Below are 21,335 nucleotides of genomic sequence, written 5' to 3'. Positions count from 1 at the left end.
TCCCTGTTCTTTAAAGACAGTATCATTCTTTTGGGAGCTCTTGGCAGAATGACACCTGCTCTGATACTCAATAATTATTAGAAAGGAGAATTCTCTATCATGGTCTTTAAACACCTTCCCTGAACTTGAAGAAGTAATCTTGATACATACAGAAATCAAACAGGACACGTATGTTTGCCATCAGAAATACTTCATCAGAGTAAATATCTGCTTATGACAGCACAACACTTTGCATATTTGCCAATCACAGGAAGAATCTGGTAACAACATCCATAATGTAGTAATTGGCACTGGGATGATCTTGGAAGAGATCGATGAAGGGAGACAGGATGGTGAATGAACTTCTCCTTGGACTTTCAAAGTAATTGCAGGGGTATAACTTCTTCAACAGCTGAGATCCTGTTGGACAGGAGCCAGTAACAAGAGAGCCAATTTTACAGGCATTTTACAAGCACATTTTCAATTTCAGCTACAGCACATATTAAGCTTCTTACATCTGCTCTTCACCCCAGAGTGTATTTGCCTAAGACATTAACTCAGCTCTGTATCCTTTCTCCTCTGCATTCATCCACCACGTGGCAAGGGTTCCCATACAAGTATGCAGGGAACTATTTACACTCAGCCCAATTGTCTGTGCGCAAAGCTGTATCTTGTGAAGTCCTCATGTCTTTGGAAAAAATAATTAAGAGGGGAGGCTTAGTTTCCAGAAGAATAAATCTGGTGGAGAACATTAGCAGTATGCTGATTGCAATGCTTGCAGTAAGGAGACATCCCACAGTCCAAAAGGGTGACATTAAACCTCCATCTGCACTGTGTTCAGCAGAAGCACCCGACTGTCAAAATACCCACAGTGCCCTCTTGGAGCTCAGTGGTTCATTTTTCTATCCAGGACAGAAATACCGACTGTGCCAGCCAGGACCTGCCTGTTGCCAGCTCATGCCACCCTGCACTGATTTCCGCGGTTCCCTATAGGGTTGCACAGACTACAAGACACATGGAATTCAGTGCAGCACAACAGACATTCACACTGCTTCTGAGTAGCAGGAGTGACTTGTGTTATGTGACCGTAAATCTTACAGATATTAGGTTTGACAGCATTAGAGTACTCTGGTGTCATCTTTGTAACCGTTCTTCATGATGAGAAGAGAAGATAGTAGTGGCACAACCAGAAATTACTTTGCCAAGATGCTCCTCTGCTTTAGCAACAAGAAGACTCATCCTTTTCTTGCAAATAGATGGTTCGTTAAACACATAACTTCTAGGTTTTAAAGTAAAACAGACCGCCCAAATCCTCCTGTACTACAGAACCTTGGTTCACTCCTAGAGCCAGGGATCATCTTGCACAATTAGACTCAAGTCTTGGGAAGACGACAAAAAGGGAAAAGGGGAGAACAGGATTTTGCATTGACCAAATCAGTATCAAAAGCACTAAGTAGTATAACAGTACTCACAGCAAGTATAAGTGAGAGGTAAACTCACCAAGCTCTAACCAACTCCTGCCTGGACAAAGAGCATGGGCAGGCACCCTCCAGCCATTTCCATCTTTATGCCCTTCAATCCAGAGCTGCATCCCACTCCTGTCTCCATAACACAGCCCACTCTCCTCCACTCAACATTTTCATTGCAGGCTTGTACTTTTTTACCCAGTCAGTCTTAAAACCCAACCACCACAAGTCCTTCTCATCTTTCCAGCCTGGTTTCCTTCCAGCTCATTTAACATGCTCTGCTCTTTGCAGACCTAGCTTTTCTCACTTCCCCTCCCCAGGCTCCACTCCCGCAGTCTATAGTAAGCAGCCAGCACCCTCCCCACACATAGAGCTCTTTCTGTTTTTACATATTTAAAACCTCTCTGTGAACTTAGAATCACAGAATCTTTGGGTTGGAAGGGACCTTTCAAGGCCATCTAGTCCAACCCCCTGCAGTGAGCAGGGACATCTTCAACTACAGCAGGTTGCTCAGAGCCCCGTCCAACCTGACCTGGAATATTTCCAGGGATGGGGCATCCACCACCTCCCTGGGAAACCTGGGCCAGGGTTTCACCACCCTCATTGTGAAAAATTTCTTCCTTAGATCTAGTCTAAATCTGCCCTCTTTTAGTTTAAAACCGTTACCCCTTGTCCTATCACTACAGGCCCTGCTAAAAAGTCTGTCCCCATCTTTCTTCTAAGACCCCTCTCAGCCCTGGCAGCTGCAGGAACGTCTCCCCGGAGCCTTCTCTGCTCCAGGCTGAGCCCCCCCAGCTCTCCCAGCCTGTCCTCCCAGCAGAGCTGTTCCAGCCCTTGGAGCGTTGCTGGGGCCTCTTCTGGCCCCGCTCCAGCAGGTCCGTGTCTCTCCTGTGCCGAAGGCTCCAGAGCTGGACACAGCACTGCAGGGGGGTCTCCCTAGAGCGGAGCAGAGGGGCAGAATCCCCCCCTCGCCCTGCTGGCCACGCAGCTTTGGGGGCAGCCCAGGACATGGTTGGCTTCTGGGCTGCGAGCGCACATTGCTGGCTCCTGTCCAGCTTTTCATCCACCAGGACCCCCAAGTCCTTCTCTGCAAGGGCTGCTCTCCATCCCTTCATCCCCCAGCCTGTGCTGATACCAGGGGTTGCCCTGACCCAGGTGCAGGACCCTGCATGTGGCCTTGTTGAACCTCATGAGGTTTATGTGGGCCCATGCCTCAAGCCTGTCCAGGTCCCTCCAGATGGCACCCCGTCCCTCAGGCATGTCAGCTGCACCACTCAGCTTGGTGTCATCCGCAAACTTGCTGAGGGTGCACTGGATCCCACAGTCCACGACACTGATGAAGATATTAAAGAGTACTGGTCCCAATACAGACCCCTGAGGGACACCACTCATCACCGATCCCCATCTGAACATTGAGCCATTGACCGCTACCCTCTGGATGTGACCATCCAACCAATTGCTCATCCACTGAATAGTCCACCTATCAAATCCATCTCTCTCCAATTTAGAGAGAAGGATGTTGTGGGGCACTGTGTCAAAGGCCTTACAGAAGTCCAGACAGATGACATCAATAGCTCTTCCCTTGTCCACTGATGTGGTCACTCCATCATAGAAGGCCACTAGGCTCAAAGATTCCCAAGAGTTACTGGAAACCAGCACACAGCTCAGCTCCCTGGCCTTTGTTCTGACATCAATCCTAGTCCATGTGTTGGAACACACTGGGCGTAGGAGCTCCAAGTGGCAAACGTGTTTAGGCACGACAATATTTAGGATAGAGAAACTGAAAGACAACCCTGGATGTGCAAGCTAACATTTTTCTCAAATGCCTGTCGTGCAGTCAGAAGGCAGTGTTGATACAAAGCACAAATTGCAAGTGCCCCTGACAGAGCAGCCTAAATACTGCAAGGAGCCTTCCATCACTTCTAACACTGCAGAACAAACAAGCTTCCCTCTGCTTGCCATCCACAGCATCTGGACTCCTTTCCTCGCCGGCCCAGATCAACCAGTTAAACCTGAGGCACAGCTACAAGCCATAGAAAAGCAGATAACCCAGATGGGAAGCATTGTGCAACCCTAGTAACAGACACTGTCGCTCCATCAGTTGTGAATATAGCCATGGTCCAGCACCACTTACTACACCAGGGGTCTTGGCTGCTTCCAACCCTGTCAGACAGCCAAGAAAGTTTGAATTTATTGAGAAAAGTTCATTCACAGGTTGTAATCACAGGGCAACTTAGAAAGCAATACTCAACTGTCAGCCTGCCCATGCCTCAGGTTTCTCCCCCACAATGACTTGCATTTTCTCTATTTGGGCAAGTCCTGGGATGGCATCATCTCTCCCCAACATTATCCCCACTTACCTTACAGCCTGGCCTCATCTGGAGAAAGTGCAGTTTGTAACCTCATGATTACATATAGTTTGGAATCTCACATAGCTGAGAGCCACAGCCCATGAGGTCAGCTGAACCCAAGGGAAACAAGACCCACTGACTTCTCAGAGGTCTTTTCACAGTTCATACCAACAGGACAGCAAGAATGAAGTATAACACCACGTACTGGTGAACAGGTTGCTCAAACTGATGAAAGATTTACATTTCTATACATATAAAAAAGATAGGAAGAAAAACATATTTACAAATAGGTAGGAAAGATTTGTCCTCCTGTGCGTGCCCCCTGTTTTTAAGGTAGACGCAAAAGAAATCTGAAGGAAGATCTTGCAACAGTTTCTCATGCAAATTCTCCAAGGTGCTGAGACCTATCACAACATGCTTGAACAACACCTTGGTAAAGAATAAAACTTTATTTTGTAAAAGCTGGAGAATGGGTTTTAAAAACAAACAAGTGAGGAGCTGTAAACAAGGTAAAACACTATTTCCAAATAGCAAACAAAACCACATCCCCTCCTCAGCTCTGATATAACACTCCCAAAGCAAGAACAGGCTGTGGCCTGTGCTTAGGCAGAGGACACCTGGAGCTCAGAGCACTGGCATTGTGAGGGCTGTCCTTGCTGGAGACTGGCACATCCAGATATCCCCGAGGACCAAGGGAGTCTGCAGAGTTCAGATCTCCCCAGGAGGCAACAAGCACGCTGCCAGCGCAAACCCCGATGATGATGACGACCCCTAACCACCCAGGAGGAGGAACACCCCATCACGAGGAACCACCCATTGCTACTACAACACAAGCATGTTTGCACAGTTGTCCACATTCAAGTGAAGAACAGGAGCCAGTCTGGACCTCCTTGGAAGACCTCACACACTAGGACTGAAATCCGTGCCCAGGACAGTCCTATTCAGCAGTTACTAAAGTTTTCCTACCACCATGATACTGCTTCACCCCAGAACTCACAACACATTTGCCTTGTCAGACAGAAAAGCAAAACCCCAAACAAGTTTTAAGATTTACAGTGGAGGGAGAGGGCAAGGAGGGAAAAGAACCAGGAAGCTGGGGTGCAGCCAAACGGTATCTTCCACAGGATCCTGAGCAAAGTTCAAGACCAAAGCGGCTGGTATCTGAATGGCGAGGAGGAGTGGGACCTCTTCCATTTGCTCAGCCGCGCCAGCGGTGCCTTTCCCCAGGCTTTAGCTCCCTCTCTGGGACTCTGGGATGAACTTGCACCTGCCCAAAATGAAGCACAGTTAAAAATCCAGGACTGCCCCGTCTTCCTGCAGCCAGCGCGCAGGGGTTTGCCCTGAGCCGGGCCAACAAGCTGCAGGGACATCACCTGCAGCAGCTGGAAACAGGCATGACAGACACATTCCTGAAGCACAGCCAGTACCCCAACCTCAGCCACCTTCAGAAACATCTGACTTTTCTCCAGTCCGTGCCCGACGGGAGAGCCCAGAGGCAACGGGGGCTGCAGGGAGGGCTGCACGCCAGCACCAGCCCCGCACTCGCACTTCACGCTGCGACTGAGGGGGACCTGCTGAGAGCAGCCAAGCGTTCCTGCACGCCACCTCCCCTTTCATCCCATCCCTGTTTGCCTTAGGCTGCAGTCGGCTTCAGTGTTAGGAACTACTGACACTTCTAAGAGGTTCTGCTGGCTGTTTTTCTTTCTCTCTCCTCGCCTACGTGAAGACGACAAGAGACTTGCCACTGGCATCGGCACAGCTGCTGTTGCCAACAGCCAGCCTTTCCAAACCAGCGTGCTTCCCTGAACGCCGGGGAGCTGGCAATGTAATTCCATCGAGCTGCACATTCCTCCAAAAGCATTTCTCAGAGCTCTGTTACGGAAAAAAGCAAGCTGAGGACAAGGAGTCTGTTTTGATTAGTTGTTTGAGGCTTTTTGGTTGGGGGGGAATGTTTGTGGTGTTTTGCTTTCCCTTAAGCCAAGTTGGTGACGATTTTACTTCCTCTCTTTGGGGCTGGCTCCAAAAACCTGAAAACAGCACAATTCTGTGTCTCATAAAATTTAAGATTACTGTCCTACCTTTCTGCAAGAAGTTTTTAATGTAGCTCCAAACCACGTGGGATTAACACGACTTTGAGCTACCAAGGTTGCTACTTAGCTTTTAGAAGTCCAAAAAAGCCTTTTGAAAGGAGGCAAGGCCTCTGGAAGTCATCTATACAAGAGATAAGATGCTTGCATCTACCCTTGAAAGACTCTAGGGATGCTCAAGAGCTGAGCCCCTCTACAGCCCCATGAAATGGGGTAATGAGCTCTCGAGGACTTCACCTTCCCATGTTTATACAGCCTGTGTACAAAGGGGCTTAAACATTTTAATATAATAATAAAGTTAATGCCAAGTCTTCAATTCAGGAGCTAGCACGACTCACCTATGCCTGTAGTCCCATGAGATCACTCTGTCGTTTAACTGTTCTGCATGCTGTTAGCATCACTAAAATTAAACTAGTAAGAGCAGCTTTTGAAGAGCTGGGTGCCTGGAGCAGTGGGAGCCTGACAGCTGCCCTCCCTCCCCAGGCAATTCATGAGGCCCCTGTTCTTTTTGCAAAAACTTGTTATACAAATTAAAAAAAAAAAAAAAGTCATTTGATTAAAAAAACCCTTTGTTTTTTGGGGGTTTTGTGGTCTGGGAGGACAAGAAACAGATGTACATGAGAGATTTCCTTGGAGATTTATCACACCCAATACGCAGCTTGCTTTCCAGGATGCTTAAGCCCTGCTGTGCCCCATGCCCCAGGTGGGCTCGCTGCCCCTCAGACTCAGCGCCTGCTCCTGAGCGTGCCCCGCAGGGTAAGTGTAACTGCAGAACCACGGGCATCTCATCCCCTTTCTGAAGGGACTGCAGCTCCCAGCACACCAGCTTGCATCTACCGAAGCAGTCCCGACAGCCGCTCTAGGTTTTTACCTCCTTCAGCTGCACTCGGAAGGGAGTGCTGTGCGTACTCGGTTCACCGGCAGAAGCCCCCACACCACCGCAGCCCAAGCGCTCTTAAATAGAGTAAGTCTTGACACCCCTGCGTGTTCTGCAACTATCACTCACGAGGTCAAGCACAAGGAAACAAGATGCTTATACAACTAGACCAATGCAAGGGCATCGGTGTCCAGTCTTGTACCTGAAATGACGAAGAGCTTCTGTCAAGTTTTTGCTCCTATAGGTTTTCTATGTAAGCTTGGATGAATCGCTCACCCTCCATTTTCTCTTTATGATGATCAGCAGCAGGGACTGCATTACCTTATGAGTACTCATTTAGTGGGGCACTAAATACATCTGAACTGTGCAGTACTGAAGAAATGTATGAGCGCACGGTGTTTTACATCAGAAGGAGCCACTAATTCCTCTTCTTCATTTGTCACTGGTGTCCTGTCCTTGTGGGCCAGACAGCACTGCCGCCTATTTCCTCATTTTACAGGCTTGACTTACAGACACTACCCCAGCTCACAGGGGAGGGGAGTGGGTCGGGTCTATAAATGGTTTCACCCCAAAGGGGCGTGATGGGGAGCTGCTCCAGAGTCAGCCAGGGAAGCCCCTGCGGCGCGGGAACCCACCCCTCTGTCAACTGCTTACTGAGAGCCGCCCCTCACATCAAGCTGAGCACAGGCAGGGCAGGAGGAAAGACTCACACTAGATCTTTACCAAGAAAGGAGAAATCAACGCCGCGATGTGGACAGCCCAGGCTCAGGTGCTGGAAAGCAAGGGTTTCGTCCGCTCAGGGCCTGGCACATCCTTGTTCCTGTGAGGTTCTGGGTGCTGCCGGTAGCTGTTTGATCTTTGCAAAGGCAAATCCAACTCATTGTAGTGGCAACAGCAAAGGGAGGAAAACAGCCGAGTCCGGACCACCCGTGTACAGAGGACAAACATAATGCAGTTGGCACCTCCTTGGAACGTGTTGCCAATTCCCTGCAAGGGCAAGAAAGGAACGAGTCAGTGCTGCTCCTACAGGCGTCCCCCAGAGGAGAGCAAACGTTGTGTCGGACCAGCTACAGTACTGCCCAGCTGACGTCCGCAGCTTCCACCTAAATGAGAAAAACACATTCAGAAAAATCAACCTTGCACCCAGGAGCGGAGCAGACGGCTGCTGTGGCTTGCCGCTTCTCCAGCCCGGCCGAGGGCAGGAGCGGGCTGAGCCCCGCGGAAGGACGGACACCCAGCCCTTCTGGTCTGAGCCTGCTTTTCCTACAAGCAGCCCGCACGCCCAACGCTCCTGTCGCAGTTACCTCTGTAGCCACTAGATGCTGCCGAAATAGCTGTGGCCGAGCATCCCAGCCGGCATCTGCCAGCAGGGAGCAGATGTCCTCGCAAGGGCTGCATCCTGCCACAAAAAACTGGTATTAAGAGCCACAAAGCCTTCTCTCCCTCCCAGATCCTCCTCCTAACGCATTTCCTCATAAATACTTACGTGCAGGACAACCAGGACTGAATTTTGCACTGCAGGGGAGTTACAGAGGGTCAGAATGAAGCGTACAGTGCTCCAGATGCGGAGGATGATAAAGATGACAGGGATGAGAATCAACTTCTTATCTGCTATGGAAGTCCGGGGCTGAAATGCAGGTGCTCTTGAGAGAATGGGGCGATACTCTGAGAGAGCTGCATGCTTCCATGGCGGGTGGGAGGGAGACAAAAACGTGAACAAAAAGCTACACACATTGGACATTTAGCTCCAGGGATTCTTTCCAAAGCAAATTAAGTTTTTGCATCTTGCGGGAAGTTAACAGGGACACCATATGAGCACCAGTCTTCAGCCTCATTCTGCCCTTGCTAATGCAAACATTCCTGTTGAAGCCAAGGATATGGGGCAGTTATCAGAGTCCCACTAAAGCTTTATATTAACAAACATCACTATGTAGTTGTCAAGAAACCAATCATAACCATGTTAAAAAAAATGTGGTGCTCCACAAAATAGTTTTGCTGGTCCAGTGGTCTGGCACAATTGCTGCTGGCTTTACCACTTTGTAAATGCACGGCTAAGGGTTTGGCCTTGGCTTCTTGAGATATATATATTTTTTGGGATCTATATATTGAGAGGTATATAGATGGATCTAGATCAAGATATATACATGGGGAGAAGTCTGGCTCATCCTTCTCAGACTATTCAAACTTTTGTCCTTTACCACAGCCAGCAAGTTCCACAAGGAATTTATGGCCATGTGAACCAGTCCTTCAGTATGTTAGTGTAGAACCTGCTGCTTGATTTCTGACCGTATACTGCCAGCAATGGGCTTCCATGAATTTGGACAAGGCAGCAAACCTGTCTACACCAGCACATGTAGGAAAAAAAAAAAACAACAGGGATCTGTGCCCTGGATCAGGTTGGCTGGAGGTGGAAGGCCCGTGAGAGCTTCCTATGGTAAAAGCTACTGGATGCACTCAGATTCCCGGATGGGGGAGAGCAGGTCCACAGGGCCCACAGACACGCAGTGCTGAACACCAGGATGTTAACGGGGGTGAAGAGATTAAATCTCAGGATAGCTGACCTGCAGAAAACTATTCCTCCTACCAGCAGGGCTACAGAGCACACACTCCTCCGATGTATTCTCCTTGGCTCCAGTACTCCCAGCCCCAGCACCTTACCTTCTCCAGAACAGAGCTGTGTGACAACGCTGTATGGTGGCCCGAGTCAAACCCTTCTGGGGGCTTTCAGTGCGGCTTCCCACCCGCTCCCGTGCAGTATTTTCCATTTGGAAAGCCCCTAGTACACACCCTGCCTGTGCGCCGCCCAACAGCTCCTTCCATCATTTCTCCTGCCCCTCAGACTGCGTAGGAGCTACAACTGCGAAACCCACTTCAGCCTTTTTTACTACAGCCCAAGCTCAGCCCTGGTTGCCTATTGCTCTTCCTTGTACGTGGGAGACTCCTGCCAGTAAAGAGGCTTAGCAAGCAGGCTACCGGGCTTGGCAAAAGCCCTAGCGATGGGAAGAGAGACCCTCAGTCCCGGTGCCATGCAGCTCTGGTCCTCAGATGCCCCGTTACGGGAACGGAGTGTGACAACTGCCCGCCCTCAGCGCTGCTGCGGTCAGAGGGTCGGGGCTGGCAGCGGGATGGGGAGCACAGAGCGCCCAAGGAGCCCCGGCAGAGCGAGCCCCGGCGGGAGTTTCCAGGTACGTTGCTGTCCTTAACGGCTGCGGGAACACGGCGTCCTGCCTAACCTGCGTCGAGTGATGGCGACAGGCACGAGCAAACCCTTCCCAGCTCCCCATTCCCAGGACCCTTAGGGGACCCTGGCGAAGACTATGTTAAGTCCTAATTCATTCTTCCAACTCATCTGCAGGATCCTGCCCTAACCGTACCTGTGTTTATCCCCAACTACGACTGCCACCGGTTCACCACAGCAAGCAGCTTTGCAGCGGCAGCATTTCCTAGAAGGACATCCATCCAGGGCTTGTGGTCTAATACAACTTAGGGAAAAAGGAATCTCTGGATGTAGTTCCTTCTGCTACTCTCAATCTAGATTTCTCTATTATGCAAATGCTGTCCTAGATGCCTGGACTCTTTGTGTTCACATGGAACAGCAACAAATAAGCCTCCGAATGCTGAAACCCTCCTAGGACAAGGTGTCTTCCTATAGCGTGTATGCAAATACTGCCTAACGCTATAGTGCCCAGACTCCCAAATGGGGCTTTACTGTGCTAGTACAAAACAGGTAGTCGTAAGCTCAAAGTATCATTAGAGATCCTAAAATGACTGAGGTTAGGTAAGTCCAGACACTAAACTCGGGCCTGGTACATGTGGAACTGCAGAAAACAGATTAAAGCTGAATTTTGTCCTTTACCTCCTGTTTCAATTCTTACTGTAGCATTTACATTTCACTCATGTACATCCCATAACCCCCTAAGTTTCCAAAAGGCTTTTACAACCTTCTTTTGCTAAGTCATTGTGTAATGATGCTGCAGGCTGCTTAATCAGGTGTACTGCTTCTCCCAGGGGCGGACGCCCTTCAGCAGTGCATGAAGCAATTCCTGCCCGTGTAGCTGCTAAATATGCAGCAAAACCTTTAGAGCATGGGAGGATATAACCACATAGCAAGTCTGCAACCTAAGCTGAAAGCAGCAGAATACTCACCGCTCTGTTAATGTGCTTCTTGATGAGAATGTAGAGCACCGGCAAAGTCACATAGGCCAGTATCTCCCAAACTTTCCCTGTTAATAACATCCACAAGACCCGATCCTCTGCGTCCAGGTTGACCCAACACCAGCCCACGGAAACATTGGAGGCATCATAGCCAATTTTCTTCAGAGCAACAGCAGCCACCGTGATGCCAAGGGGCACTCCCCAGCTGAGTAAAGAACATAAAGAGCAAGGTTAAGCCAAGAACATACTCAGTTTAGTCCCTCCACACCCCAGGGAGAAAATGGGTGACAGACCAAGGGGTTCTTCATCGAAATCCTCATCAGACTGCAAATCCACTTCCTAGGGACCCACTCCAGGAACCTGGATCCCCAGCCCTGAAGGACAGATGCATCATGATGTGCTACACTCTGAACTGGAGCCTGGCCTGCACAGCGAGCAGTCAGGGTCCAGGGAGGGGACATCCCACCTACAGCCCTTCTCCCACTCTCCTGGATGCCGGTGAGGTGGAGGATCTGACAAGGCCAGAGCACCGTACGATGTGACCACCCTGTAGGACCCAGCCATTTGAGAGCAAGCCGGCTGACTGACAGCTGTCACAGCACAAGCAACCAAATCCCACATTCTGATTCCTAAGTGGCACTCGGCACATAAAAGACCAGCACACAAAGAAATCCACACTTTTATTCCATCAGTGTTTTGGTGTTCTCCTTTGTTCGTCCGTTTGTTTGCTTATCTTGTTTTTAAGTGGAGGTGTAGTCAATATTTTGGGAGCAAAAGGATAATTTCTGAAGGACAAAGGGCAAGTTTCTTCCCAAGGAAAAGCACTGGCAGTAACAGCAAAAAAGCTAAGAAGGCAAAGAGGAGCCATATTCACATCATTTCGCACTGTGTTTTGACTTTGGCTTCTCTCTTGACAGCCTGAGGCAAATACAGGCAAGCCTTCAGAAGAAAAATAACTGCGGTGACACATGTGAATTAAGCCACTCAGCAGCTTGGGCTGCCCACAAAAACATGTCAGGAAGAACTGAAAAATTCCACGAGCCCAAACGTACAAACACTCGGCCCCTTCCTGGGTGCTGTTAATACCCAGGACTCCAGAGGCCGGCCCTACCTGCAACGTACAACGCACAAACTGCTCCGCGGCCGAGATGCTGCCCTTGGCGCGACGGAACGCGACGGAACGCGACGGAACGCATCGCCCGCCCCTCCCGTCCTCGCCCCAGAGCACGGCTGCCTGGAGCCTCAGGCGGGACGAGAGACGCTGCTTCAGCAAATGACAGAGACGCTTCGGGGTGCTCGGACCGAGCTCCCAGCACAACCCTCTGGTCCCTCCAGACGCAAAGAAACCAAAGCCGCGGCTGCGCGGCTCTCGGCACCCTCCCGCTTCGCACTCGTCTTCCGCTCGCGGCCTGGAGCGTCTGCTGAGAGCCTGAAGGGGACCTTCCTCCTCCTAAAATCAGTTCCACATGCACCACGCTATACAGGCAACCAGCAGTGGCCTAGACCAGATTATCTGAAATTCCACAGCCCAACTGAAAAATCAGAGATAATCCCATGACACTGGATTTCCAGAATTCCCCATCTCCTACTCTTAAATAAAGTCTGAGTTTCACCGACAAAACAAACCAAACGTAAATATAATGCTGTAAAAATATCAGTCAACCTTCTAGCATGTTTAGAACATTTTGTTTCCACGTTCAGTTCAGAACAGCCAGTGCTAATCCAAGGCAGCGTTGTTATTTAAGGACACTTCTGCTGCAGGAAGCCCTCCCCATGCTATTCTCAGAGCAGGCGTTCTGAAAACATTCCAAACATGGCCGCCACCATGAAAGCGTCTGCACAACTCAAGGCTCGTTTTGGTAAAAATGGCGGTTTGCCTGAAAACAAGGATTACGGACACAAAGACATGAAAATTTCAGTACGTTTGGAAGAACGGACCACTAAGGTAAAGAATTCAGGAGAACTGGCACTTCCTTAAGGCATATTAAGGCACACAGCACAAAGGAGGCCAGGCCGCGAAAAAGGAAGTGTATTAAGATACTAATTTGCCTAAATAACAATCTCCACGGTGACCTGAGGCTGAAAGAGAATTATATGAGACGATGAAACCAGGTCAAATTACTACACGTGGATATAAGAGAGAACAGCGTTACGAACGTAAAGACACCGTGAGAGAGGCCACAGCAGGAAATAACAGACGGCTACTCAAGGGGCTTAAAGATCTTCAAGTATCCAACTCGTAAAAGGAAGAATGTGGAAGAAAACTGCCCACATCGGGCAGTTAATTTTCACCGAAATAGCATATTGGGAAGAGATGGCTATTACAATTAACACCAAGGACAAAGGATGACAGACTAAAGTGAAGTCAGAGAGAGTCTCGAAAGTAATCAGACATTTCAGTGAACTTCTTCAGCTCCATTTTAGAAAACTGGAAAGGAGAACTGAGACTAGTGGTTTGATTAGTCTTGAGAATCCCAAAATGACAGATTCTCAAGGACCGAAAAATATCAATGCTTTATACCCGTCTAGAAGAATGGAGGAACAGAAGAATCAGAATATGACACACCCAAGGCATATATGTCTGAAATTAAAAGGATCCAAGACAGCACAAAGAGGCAGAAACTTTACTCTGAACACCAAAGACGGTGCAATTATGTAGGCTGGGCCGCTCAAAAGCACACTTGGATCTAAACGCAATCAGCGTGGGAGAGAAAGGAAAGAAAACTGCTCCTTACATCTCTGTAAAAAGGCTGGCAATCCCGCCTCTAAGGCAGATGCAACAGTACTTATTTCCAGTATATGTCCCCCAGCAATCTATTAATAAAAATACACACAACCCAGCATGTATTTCAACATTAACACCAATGCTGCATTTATACAGGGTAAGGCAAGGACCCTTAAACTACCACAGTGTTCAGCTCAAGTTGTATTGGTTTTCTTGTCCTCAGTATGCCTGGGTCAGATTGCTTAATACCACATTTTGATTTACACTGCACAGCTGCCTCTTTTTTTTTTTTTTAAACACCCCAGAGGCTCTTACAAAGCAGGGAAGATTTGCGGTCCCCTGCCTGCACAGGTTAGACGACAAGCCATTCTACCAGCAAGCCTGAAGGCAATTCTTTCTTGGGACAGGAATTTTTATTCTGTGAAGAGAGAAAAATCAGTCTTCTGGATATACCAGTTCTGGATATACCAGCCAATTTCAGGAAAGAGCTTTGAGCATACATTGTAAGCAGAACTCCAGACCAAATCTTCTCCAATATAATTTTTGCTCCCCCCCAAAATTAAAGCGTCTGCAGTCCCAAGGTACCAGCTTCTTGGTACCAGGTGGGACTCCCCGCAGAGACGCATGCAAGAGCTGGAAAGCTAAGGCACCAGCAGTCAGGTATCTCGCACTTTGGCTGGCCTGACCTATGAGCTTTTACAAGCTAAATAATAAAGCCACAGCAAATTTCGAGAGATTCCTGCATCTTACGGGCAACACTTAGGGACTCAAGTCCAGTTCTGAACTTCGGCACTGGCACAGTCACGCTTGGGGCAGCCCACTGAGGACTCGGATGTACGATACAGTAGTACGTTAAAAGACCTCAAGTGCTCCATGGACTTGCATGCATATACACATATATATGCCAGGTTATAAATGTGTATATAAGCATACAGGCATATATTGTACTTTTTATATATATACACACATATGTGTGCACGTATATATATATTAAAGCAAGCATATATATGCTTGTAAGCATCTGCATAGCCTGATCATGAAACGCAAATACTTCAGAGGTTGACAGCACTTGCTATCAAAAGCAACGCAAGAAACAACCCCAAGGTGGGGTCTGGCCCATTCCTCACCCTCAGTTTGGATCAACTACTCTCACAGCAAAGATGACATTACCCAACTAAACGATACTTGATATTTCAAAATCCAGAACAAGTGAGGTAGCCTGGAAATTTACTCTCCGAATGCCAGAACTTACAACTACATAAATACTTTCAAAGCTAACTGTAAGCTTGTTTTCAAAGCTCAGTTGAGCTCAACACAAGTTTAAAACCAAAAAGAGCCTGAAGCTCTCCAGCCTGGCAGCAGAACAGGCGGATGAGTTACCACATGAAATCCGTAAGGAACGAACCTGTTTGACAGGTTGCATCCAGTGTGACATCCTAATTGCCCTGAAAAGAAAATTTCAGGTACTGACTTCCAAGGTATATTCAGTCAGCTCCGCCGGCTAAAGAACAAACAGTCTCTGGTTGTACTTGGCATCAAAAGAGTATTCGTCTTTACAAACACTTGCCCCTTATGAGTAACTGCTTGTGAAGAATACGAAACACGCATGACAAAACTCCATCCTGCCTTGAATCCTTTCCAGAAGAGGCTCAGAATGACTCTCCACACAATGGTCACCGCACAACTGCATTAGCAACCTACGAAGCGAGGAGGAGAAAATCCCTGGTTCTTGCCTAGACAAAAATACTGGAAACTTAAATCTTTAAACCCTTAAAACACCATCTGCCCTTTGCCACCTTTGCTTTTGCCCTAGACAGGTCTCCCTCTCCTACCTTCTGCAACTGATGTATGTGCTGGGATCTTTCCCTATCAGCTGCGGCAGTTCCCATCTGCGTGGTACTAAAAGATTTTTAGGCTGAAAGCACCACAGCCAGCCGGTAGCACCCTGAAGCACTGAAAAGCGTGAGGGGGAGCCATGTCCAAGCACGATGTCCAGAATTTGCTTATGGTTGAGTTCTCAGGTAATGATAAAAGTGCCGGGAAGGAAAGAAGGACGATGTGTCACAAGGGGATGGCCAGAGAACAGGTCCTCATTTGTTTCCTCTGGCTTTCCATACGGATCATGAAGGAGGAAGAAGCTTTAAACACCGGCTCTGCACAGAATGGGAGTCTTTACAAAGCACAACCTGGCAACCGGTCTTTGATGAAAGCTATTCACATTGCCCTTTAAACAGGGCAAGTGGAGCTGATCAATACAAAGAACAGGAGATGGCATTTTATTTTTACTGCAAAGATGTGAAAATAAACCTAGCAGATTCACCTAGCGTTCAGTTTGAATGCTTCCTTCCTCGCTGTCGCAGAGTTAGAGCCATCTTTCAGGATTTCTATGGTTTTAATGGAGTGCACAGATTACAGCCAACATTATTTCCCTGAGTCTGCCTGTTTCTTTCCGCACTTCGTAGCCAATATGGCTAAGAAGCAGTAAACCAGATGGAGAAGTTAAAGTACAGACAAAAGTCACACAACAAGCGACTAGCAGACAGGAGAACTACAAATAGGCCAGATTTACATCAACTCTTTGATGTAGCCTGGTGTAGACAGCATGCCCATGAAGAAGTGAGACTCCTTTTTTCTGCTCCCTAAACAACCTGTGGCTCTTCACTGGCACTCCATCCTCTCCAAAATTCTTACGGTGCAGTTCTCTATTCACTTGAAACGAAATAACCTAACAAACTCCACTGCCTCACTGCAACTTAGTTCAACTTCACCAAGCCTGGTGTATCCCAATGCATGCGCAGTCACCTCACCGGCAGCCCTTCCTGTCAAGCAGTAATTAGAACAGGTAAGGCAGGAATTGAAGTTCCTCCCTGATTCACACTTGGCCTTAATGACTTTCTGTGGCCCACCTTTACCTGGACTCAACTCTAATTTAATCATCTCCCAAATGATGCTGTTTGAAAATAAAAGGTGACAAATACTTGACTAAGAAACCAAAGAAAATTCAGTACTTGCCCCGATAGCTTTTTTTTTTTTTTTTTAAACCAGGTCATTCTTCTTACAATTTATTGCAAAAGCTTGGCAGCACAGAGGACTAAAGGATCACTGTTTTGCTCAGCGTGGAGGTAGCACATGATTCCACAAGCTCAAATTGCATAATGAAAGCTTTTACTAAACATGATGTGGAAAATCAGCTTGTTAAATAGCAGCAACTGAGACATAAAGCTACACTGTGGTCTGTTTTGTCTTGCTTTCAATCAAACTGGCCAAAACAACCTTCAGAGTGCTTTTCTAGCAGCCTCCTCACTTGTGGCTATATTCTCCTCTGAGTATGGAATTACAGCAGCCTGCCCGGGGAGAGGGTAGGGATCTACAGACCAGGCTGACACGGGTACGTCAGGGACCCGTGGAAACAGATCCGAACACGGGAGTTTTGGCAGCAGCAGACCAGTATCGCAAACACAAGTTTCACGATATTATTTCTAGGACATCAGAGCAGACTGTGGAGGGAAAGCAGAAGCCAGGATTTTCAGTCATTATCTCTTGCCAGAGATTTTTCTATGTGACCTTAAGCAAACAATTTTTAACTTTTCCACACCTCCATTTCTTCACCTGCGGGGGGGGGGGGGGAAGTAAGCAGCGCTGGCTAGTTAAAAGACAGCAAAATCCCTGTTTAAAAGGAACTTGAGAAGGGCATATTATCTTTAAGAAAAGAGCAGGTGACTCGAGCAACCATCCAAGAGCTTCATTGCGGAGCAGAGCACGCCGCCCGCAGCAGCGGTGGCTCCTGGCCGCAGGGTGGGTGCCTACAGGGTCCACACCTCGTGCTCTCACAGGAACGGCCGACAGCACCCACCTCACGACATGGAAGCAGCAGAGCAAGCCTGTGCCCGTGGGCGAGCCCCTCACAATCGTGATATAGAGGTAAAGGGCAATGGCCATAGTCCAGAAGAAGGAGCTGGTGTTGGAGAAGGTGGACAGGGCGCCCTGCAGCACGCAGTCCCATGAGGTCCTGTCGAAGTCCTGTAGCACCCCGTAGAAGTAAGAGAGGGCTGAGAGGAGGTCCGCCAGCGACAGGTAGAGCAGGAGCTGGCGGGGACGGGTCCGCAGCTCCGGCCACAGGGCGTGGGTGCAAACCAGGAGGCCGGAGCCCAGGAAGGACAGCACGCAGGAGCCCAGCACCACGCCGCGCTCGGAGGCGTACAGCTCTGTGGGGGGCAGAGGTGCGGGCATGCCGGCGGCGCCGGTGCCGGGCAGAGCCGGTGCCGGGCAGAGCCGGTGCCGGGCAGAGCCGGGCGGTGCCGGGCAGAGCCGGGCGCGAAAGCCGGGAGGGGAGGCAACCCCCCAGCTGCGCTCTGGGGCAGAGCGGGAGAGAAGACGCGGGATAGAAACGGAAGGGAAGGGAAGGGATGAGCAGCGCAGCGGCGGGGCGGGGCGGGCGGCAGCCGGGCCGGCAGCCCGGGAGGCGGCGGGGCGGCCCGCCCCGCCCGTCATGTGAGCGCCGGCCCGGCCCGGCCCACCGCTCCCGCGGGGGGAAGCGCCGCTGCGGGCCCCGCCGTGGCACCGCCCGCGCCAGGGCAGGCGGAGGAAGCCTGCGGTGGCTCCCGCAGCCCAGGAACACCCTTTCTGCTTTAAATGGCTTTAAATCGGGGGAAAAAACAACAACGCCCTGACGGCCCGGTGCAATGCGACAGGAGGAACCGATTCAGAACGAAATGCCTATTTTTTTTTTTTTTAAAAGCATCTTTTGATACCTTTCTTCCCTCAGGAGAGCGCAGAACTCCCGTTTCCGAGAGAGAAATATATATATATATAATTTTATATATAGCTCGGTACTTCGCAGACCACTCGCAGGGGCACAGTTTGACCCGTAGGTGGCCGGAGCCCCGGGATCGGAGGTCACCGGGCCAGCAAACCTCCGCGGTTCCTTCGCCCCCCCGCGCTGGCACCGCCCTTTTCACCTTCCCTGTTCTTTACTCTGGAACACGCCAGCACCGACTCCTGCAGGATCCTGCAACATGCGAAGCAGAAAACGAGAAGCAGACACAGTAGAGCATTTGCTACCATGTTAAACAGATTTTACATTTCTGTTGGTAAGAAAGTGCTTTTTTCCCCCCCTTTCCAAGAACTTACAAGGTGAAAGCACATCCTTGTTTGCCTCTAACTTGCCTGGTATTTCATGGGCTTCCACACAGACAACACGTACCTTATACCTTGGACGTGGGCAGTGACGTGCTCAGATTCCAAAGGAGAGGATTGTTTCAGGGGTCTTGTTCTCTCAACTTCCCAGCTGCCCAGCCAGGAAGGATCGTTGCTAAACTCACAACTTTTAACAAGGTTTATTCCGACCTGTAAAGCCTTATTCCCCATGCTGAAGCCATCTAACACACCCTAGAAAACACACCTGACAAATATCTTTAAAACCCACAAATTATTCAGTATTTGCATATTACTTTTGGCCATAGTGTCCTTTCAGGTTTACGTTCCCATCTTCCCCATTGAGAAAGGGTTCCTCTCAACATTAAATCACTTCTTTTGACCAATCTTGTATTTAGAACACACCATTTTACAACAAAACCAACAAGTTTTTCAGGATAAGTAGTATTTGTTTGAACTCTGTTTTTGCACTACTGCCACTTTACTGTAAAAAAGTTGCCTTTTTTTTTTTAAATAAACCCCCATTCCCTTCAGATGTATAAGAGGGCCACTACTGCTTACATGGATTTTTAAGAGCAGGTTTTCCCATTTTTCCACTGCAGCAATTTCTTCTTCCACTACTCTGCTGCACAGCTGTATTCAAAACCTGCAGCCATTTCACTGCCTCCTTAAGTTTTTGATTATCTTCATCTGGTTTTGACTTCTAAGTTCAAATCCAATTTCCTAATGAATCCTGGAAGTCCTTGGGGATACATCAGTTTGTCAGGATAAGTCTTCACACCCACTCTGCCAGTTCACAACATTCAGCTGTGCCTTGGCTACTTAGGATTGGGCACCAGTTCTACATGAAGTCTTTAGAGCTCTTTGCGGGATTGATTTAAAGCACAAAAGGGAGCCACATGGGTCAGCATGCAGAGCACCCCACAAATAAACCATCTTACAGTTGCCTTTCCTGTGCCATCCAAACATGTTGCTTCTGCTCCAGAGATTCACCTCCAAGGACGTGTCACTCCAACACTTTCCAAGAAGTTGCTAGATAGAACTTCAGAGCTTTTAAAATTATCTTTACTCAGTCTCCAGCTACATCCAGGGTTGCTGTGCTGCTGCTTGGTCACCTCAATGCATCTACCATTCGCTCTGTTAAAGTTACTTCCTTTGGAACCAAGGTCTTCCTTCTAGGTATCTCTTTGGCCTTTACCACTCAGTTGAACTTCAGTCAAGCAGGGTTTTACATTTAGAAGTTTATTTTGGAGCCGGATGCCCTCTGCATGCTCTATTACAGAAAAAGGAAGTTGCAGCAACTTGCATTCCCCTTGAACACAATCTGACACTAATAGCTTTAACTAATTCCAGGCTTTCTCTAGCTACCATCTGACCCAAAAGGACAAGACAAACTTTGTGAAGGCTGTGTTCCCACTTGTTGCTCTTGCGCATTCTTGGCTTCTTCCTTGTTCTTTTGTTTCCCTTCTGCACTTCTGCGGCACACGACACTCACCTATCACAAACATCCAGACAAACGACTTCAGCAAATACTCTGACTTTTGAGTGTTGCTCAAAATAAATTTGGGGTGATGGATGAGGCTCTACAACACAGCTTAACTAAGTCTTGCAAGATAGTAGTTTATTTCTACAACTTATGGTGACCTGACAAACTACTTTAAAACGGGAGAGAAGGGACTATCTGAATCACAACCACAAGCTAGTGGAAATGCAGGTTCTGGTTTCATCTTGATTCACTGAGAGATTTATCTTTCCCTTAGCAATCAGAAAGAAATAGGACAGGCAGAGGATCTTCTGCTGGATCTCTTCCTATTTTCTAAAAATAGGAATATGGTAAGTTTACACACAGAAGTCATCACTCAACAGAAGGGCATGCATGAAGAGTTAATGCTTCAGAACTGAGTAATACAAGGCAGGTAACTTCTTACTAAAGATTCCCACTACCTTTCCCTTTAACATCTGCACATGCAAGACATCCACCACCCAGCATCTCTGGGGCTTTCCTGTAATCTTGACAGTGTTCCCTTCTAATTGCAGGGTAGCAGTGCAGCTGTCTCTGCCCAGATACACATTCCTACCTTCAGTTCCATGGAATCTGCAGTTGTCCAGAGACTAGAAATATTTGGGAACTGCCCAGAGACACGACAGTTCAAAGGCAGTGCTCAGAGGAGAGAGAAGTAAAAAAACCTAAGCAATGAGCTTGTCATAAAGCAACATACCAAATGAAAATTCTCCTTCGACAATTTCACCTTCAGATGCTCTTAAAGCACAGGGAGGTGAAGCAACCTGGTATTTGGTGGAAAGGCGCAGAAAGTACTGGGTGTTTTTCCCGATTTGAATTGTCTCAGACTACTAGAAGAGCTTTCTGACACAGAGGCTACACCCTGCATCTTATAAAGCATCAGTTGAGCTGTAACTACATAAATTTACCTCCACTAACCATGAGATAGAATGTACTGACATAACCTTAAAAAAAAAAAAAGGCTTCAACAAGAAGTTTTTACTTTGCCTTTGCAGCTGGCTGGGAAGCTGGGCTGAGGC

General features: G+C 48.4%; 1 protein-coding gene across 1 annotated transcript; it reads right to left on the bottom strand.

Moving 5' to 3' along the window:
* Window positions 1-7,525: 7,525 nt before the first annotated feature.
* Window positions 7,526-18,695, bottom strand: GPR157 (G protein-coupled receptor 157; the record flags this gene model as incomplete). Its single annotated transcript, XM_082009388.1, has 4 exons — window positions 17,494-18,695; window positions 10,907-11,120; window positions 8,247-8,441; window positions 7,526-7,747 (listed from the first exon to the last, which is right to left on the bottom strand). Exons 1-4 carry the CDS (start codon window positions 18,129-18,131, stop codon window positions 7,526-7,528), a joined length of 1,269 nt encoding a protein of 422 aa, XP_081865514.1. The 5' UTR covers window positions 18,132-18,695.
* Window positions 18,696-21,335: the final 2,640 nt, after the last annotated feature.

The sequence above is a fragment of the Phaethon aethereus genome (genome assembly GCF_964289735.1).
Source record: "Phaethon aethereus genome assembly, chromosome: 21".
NCBI classification, from domain to species: domain Eukaryota; kingdom Metazoa; phylum Chordata; class Aves; order Phaethontiformes; family Phaethontidae; genus Phaethon; species Phaethon aethereus.
Note: the sequence above shows the minus strand (reverse complement) of the source record. Positions and strands in the feature narration are given on the sequence as shown.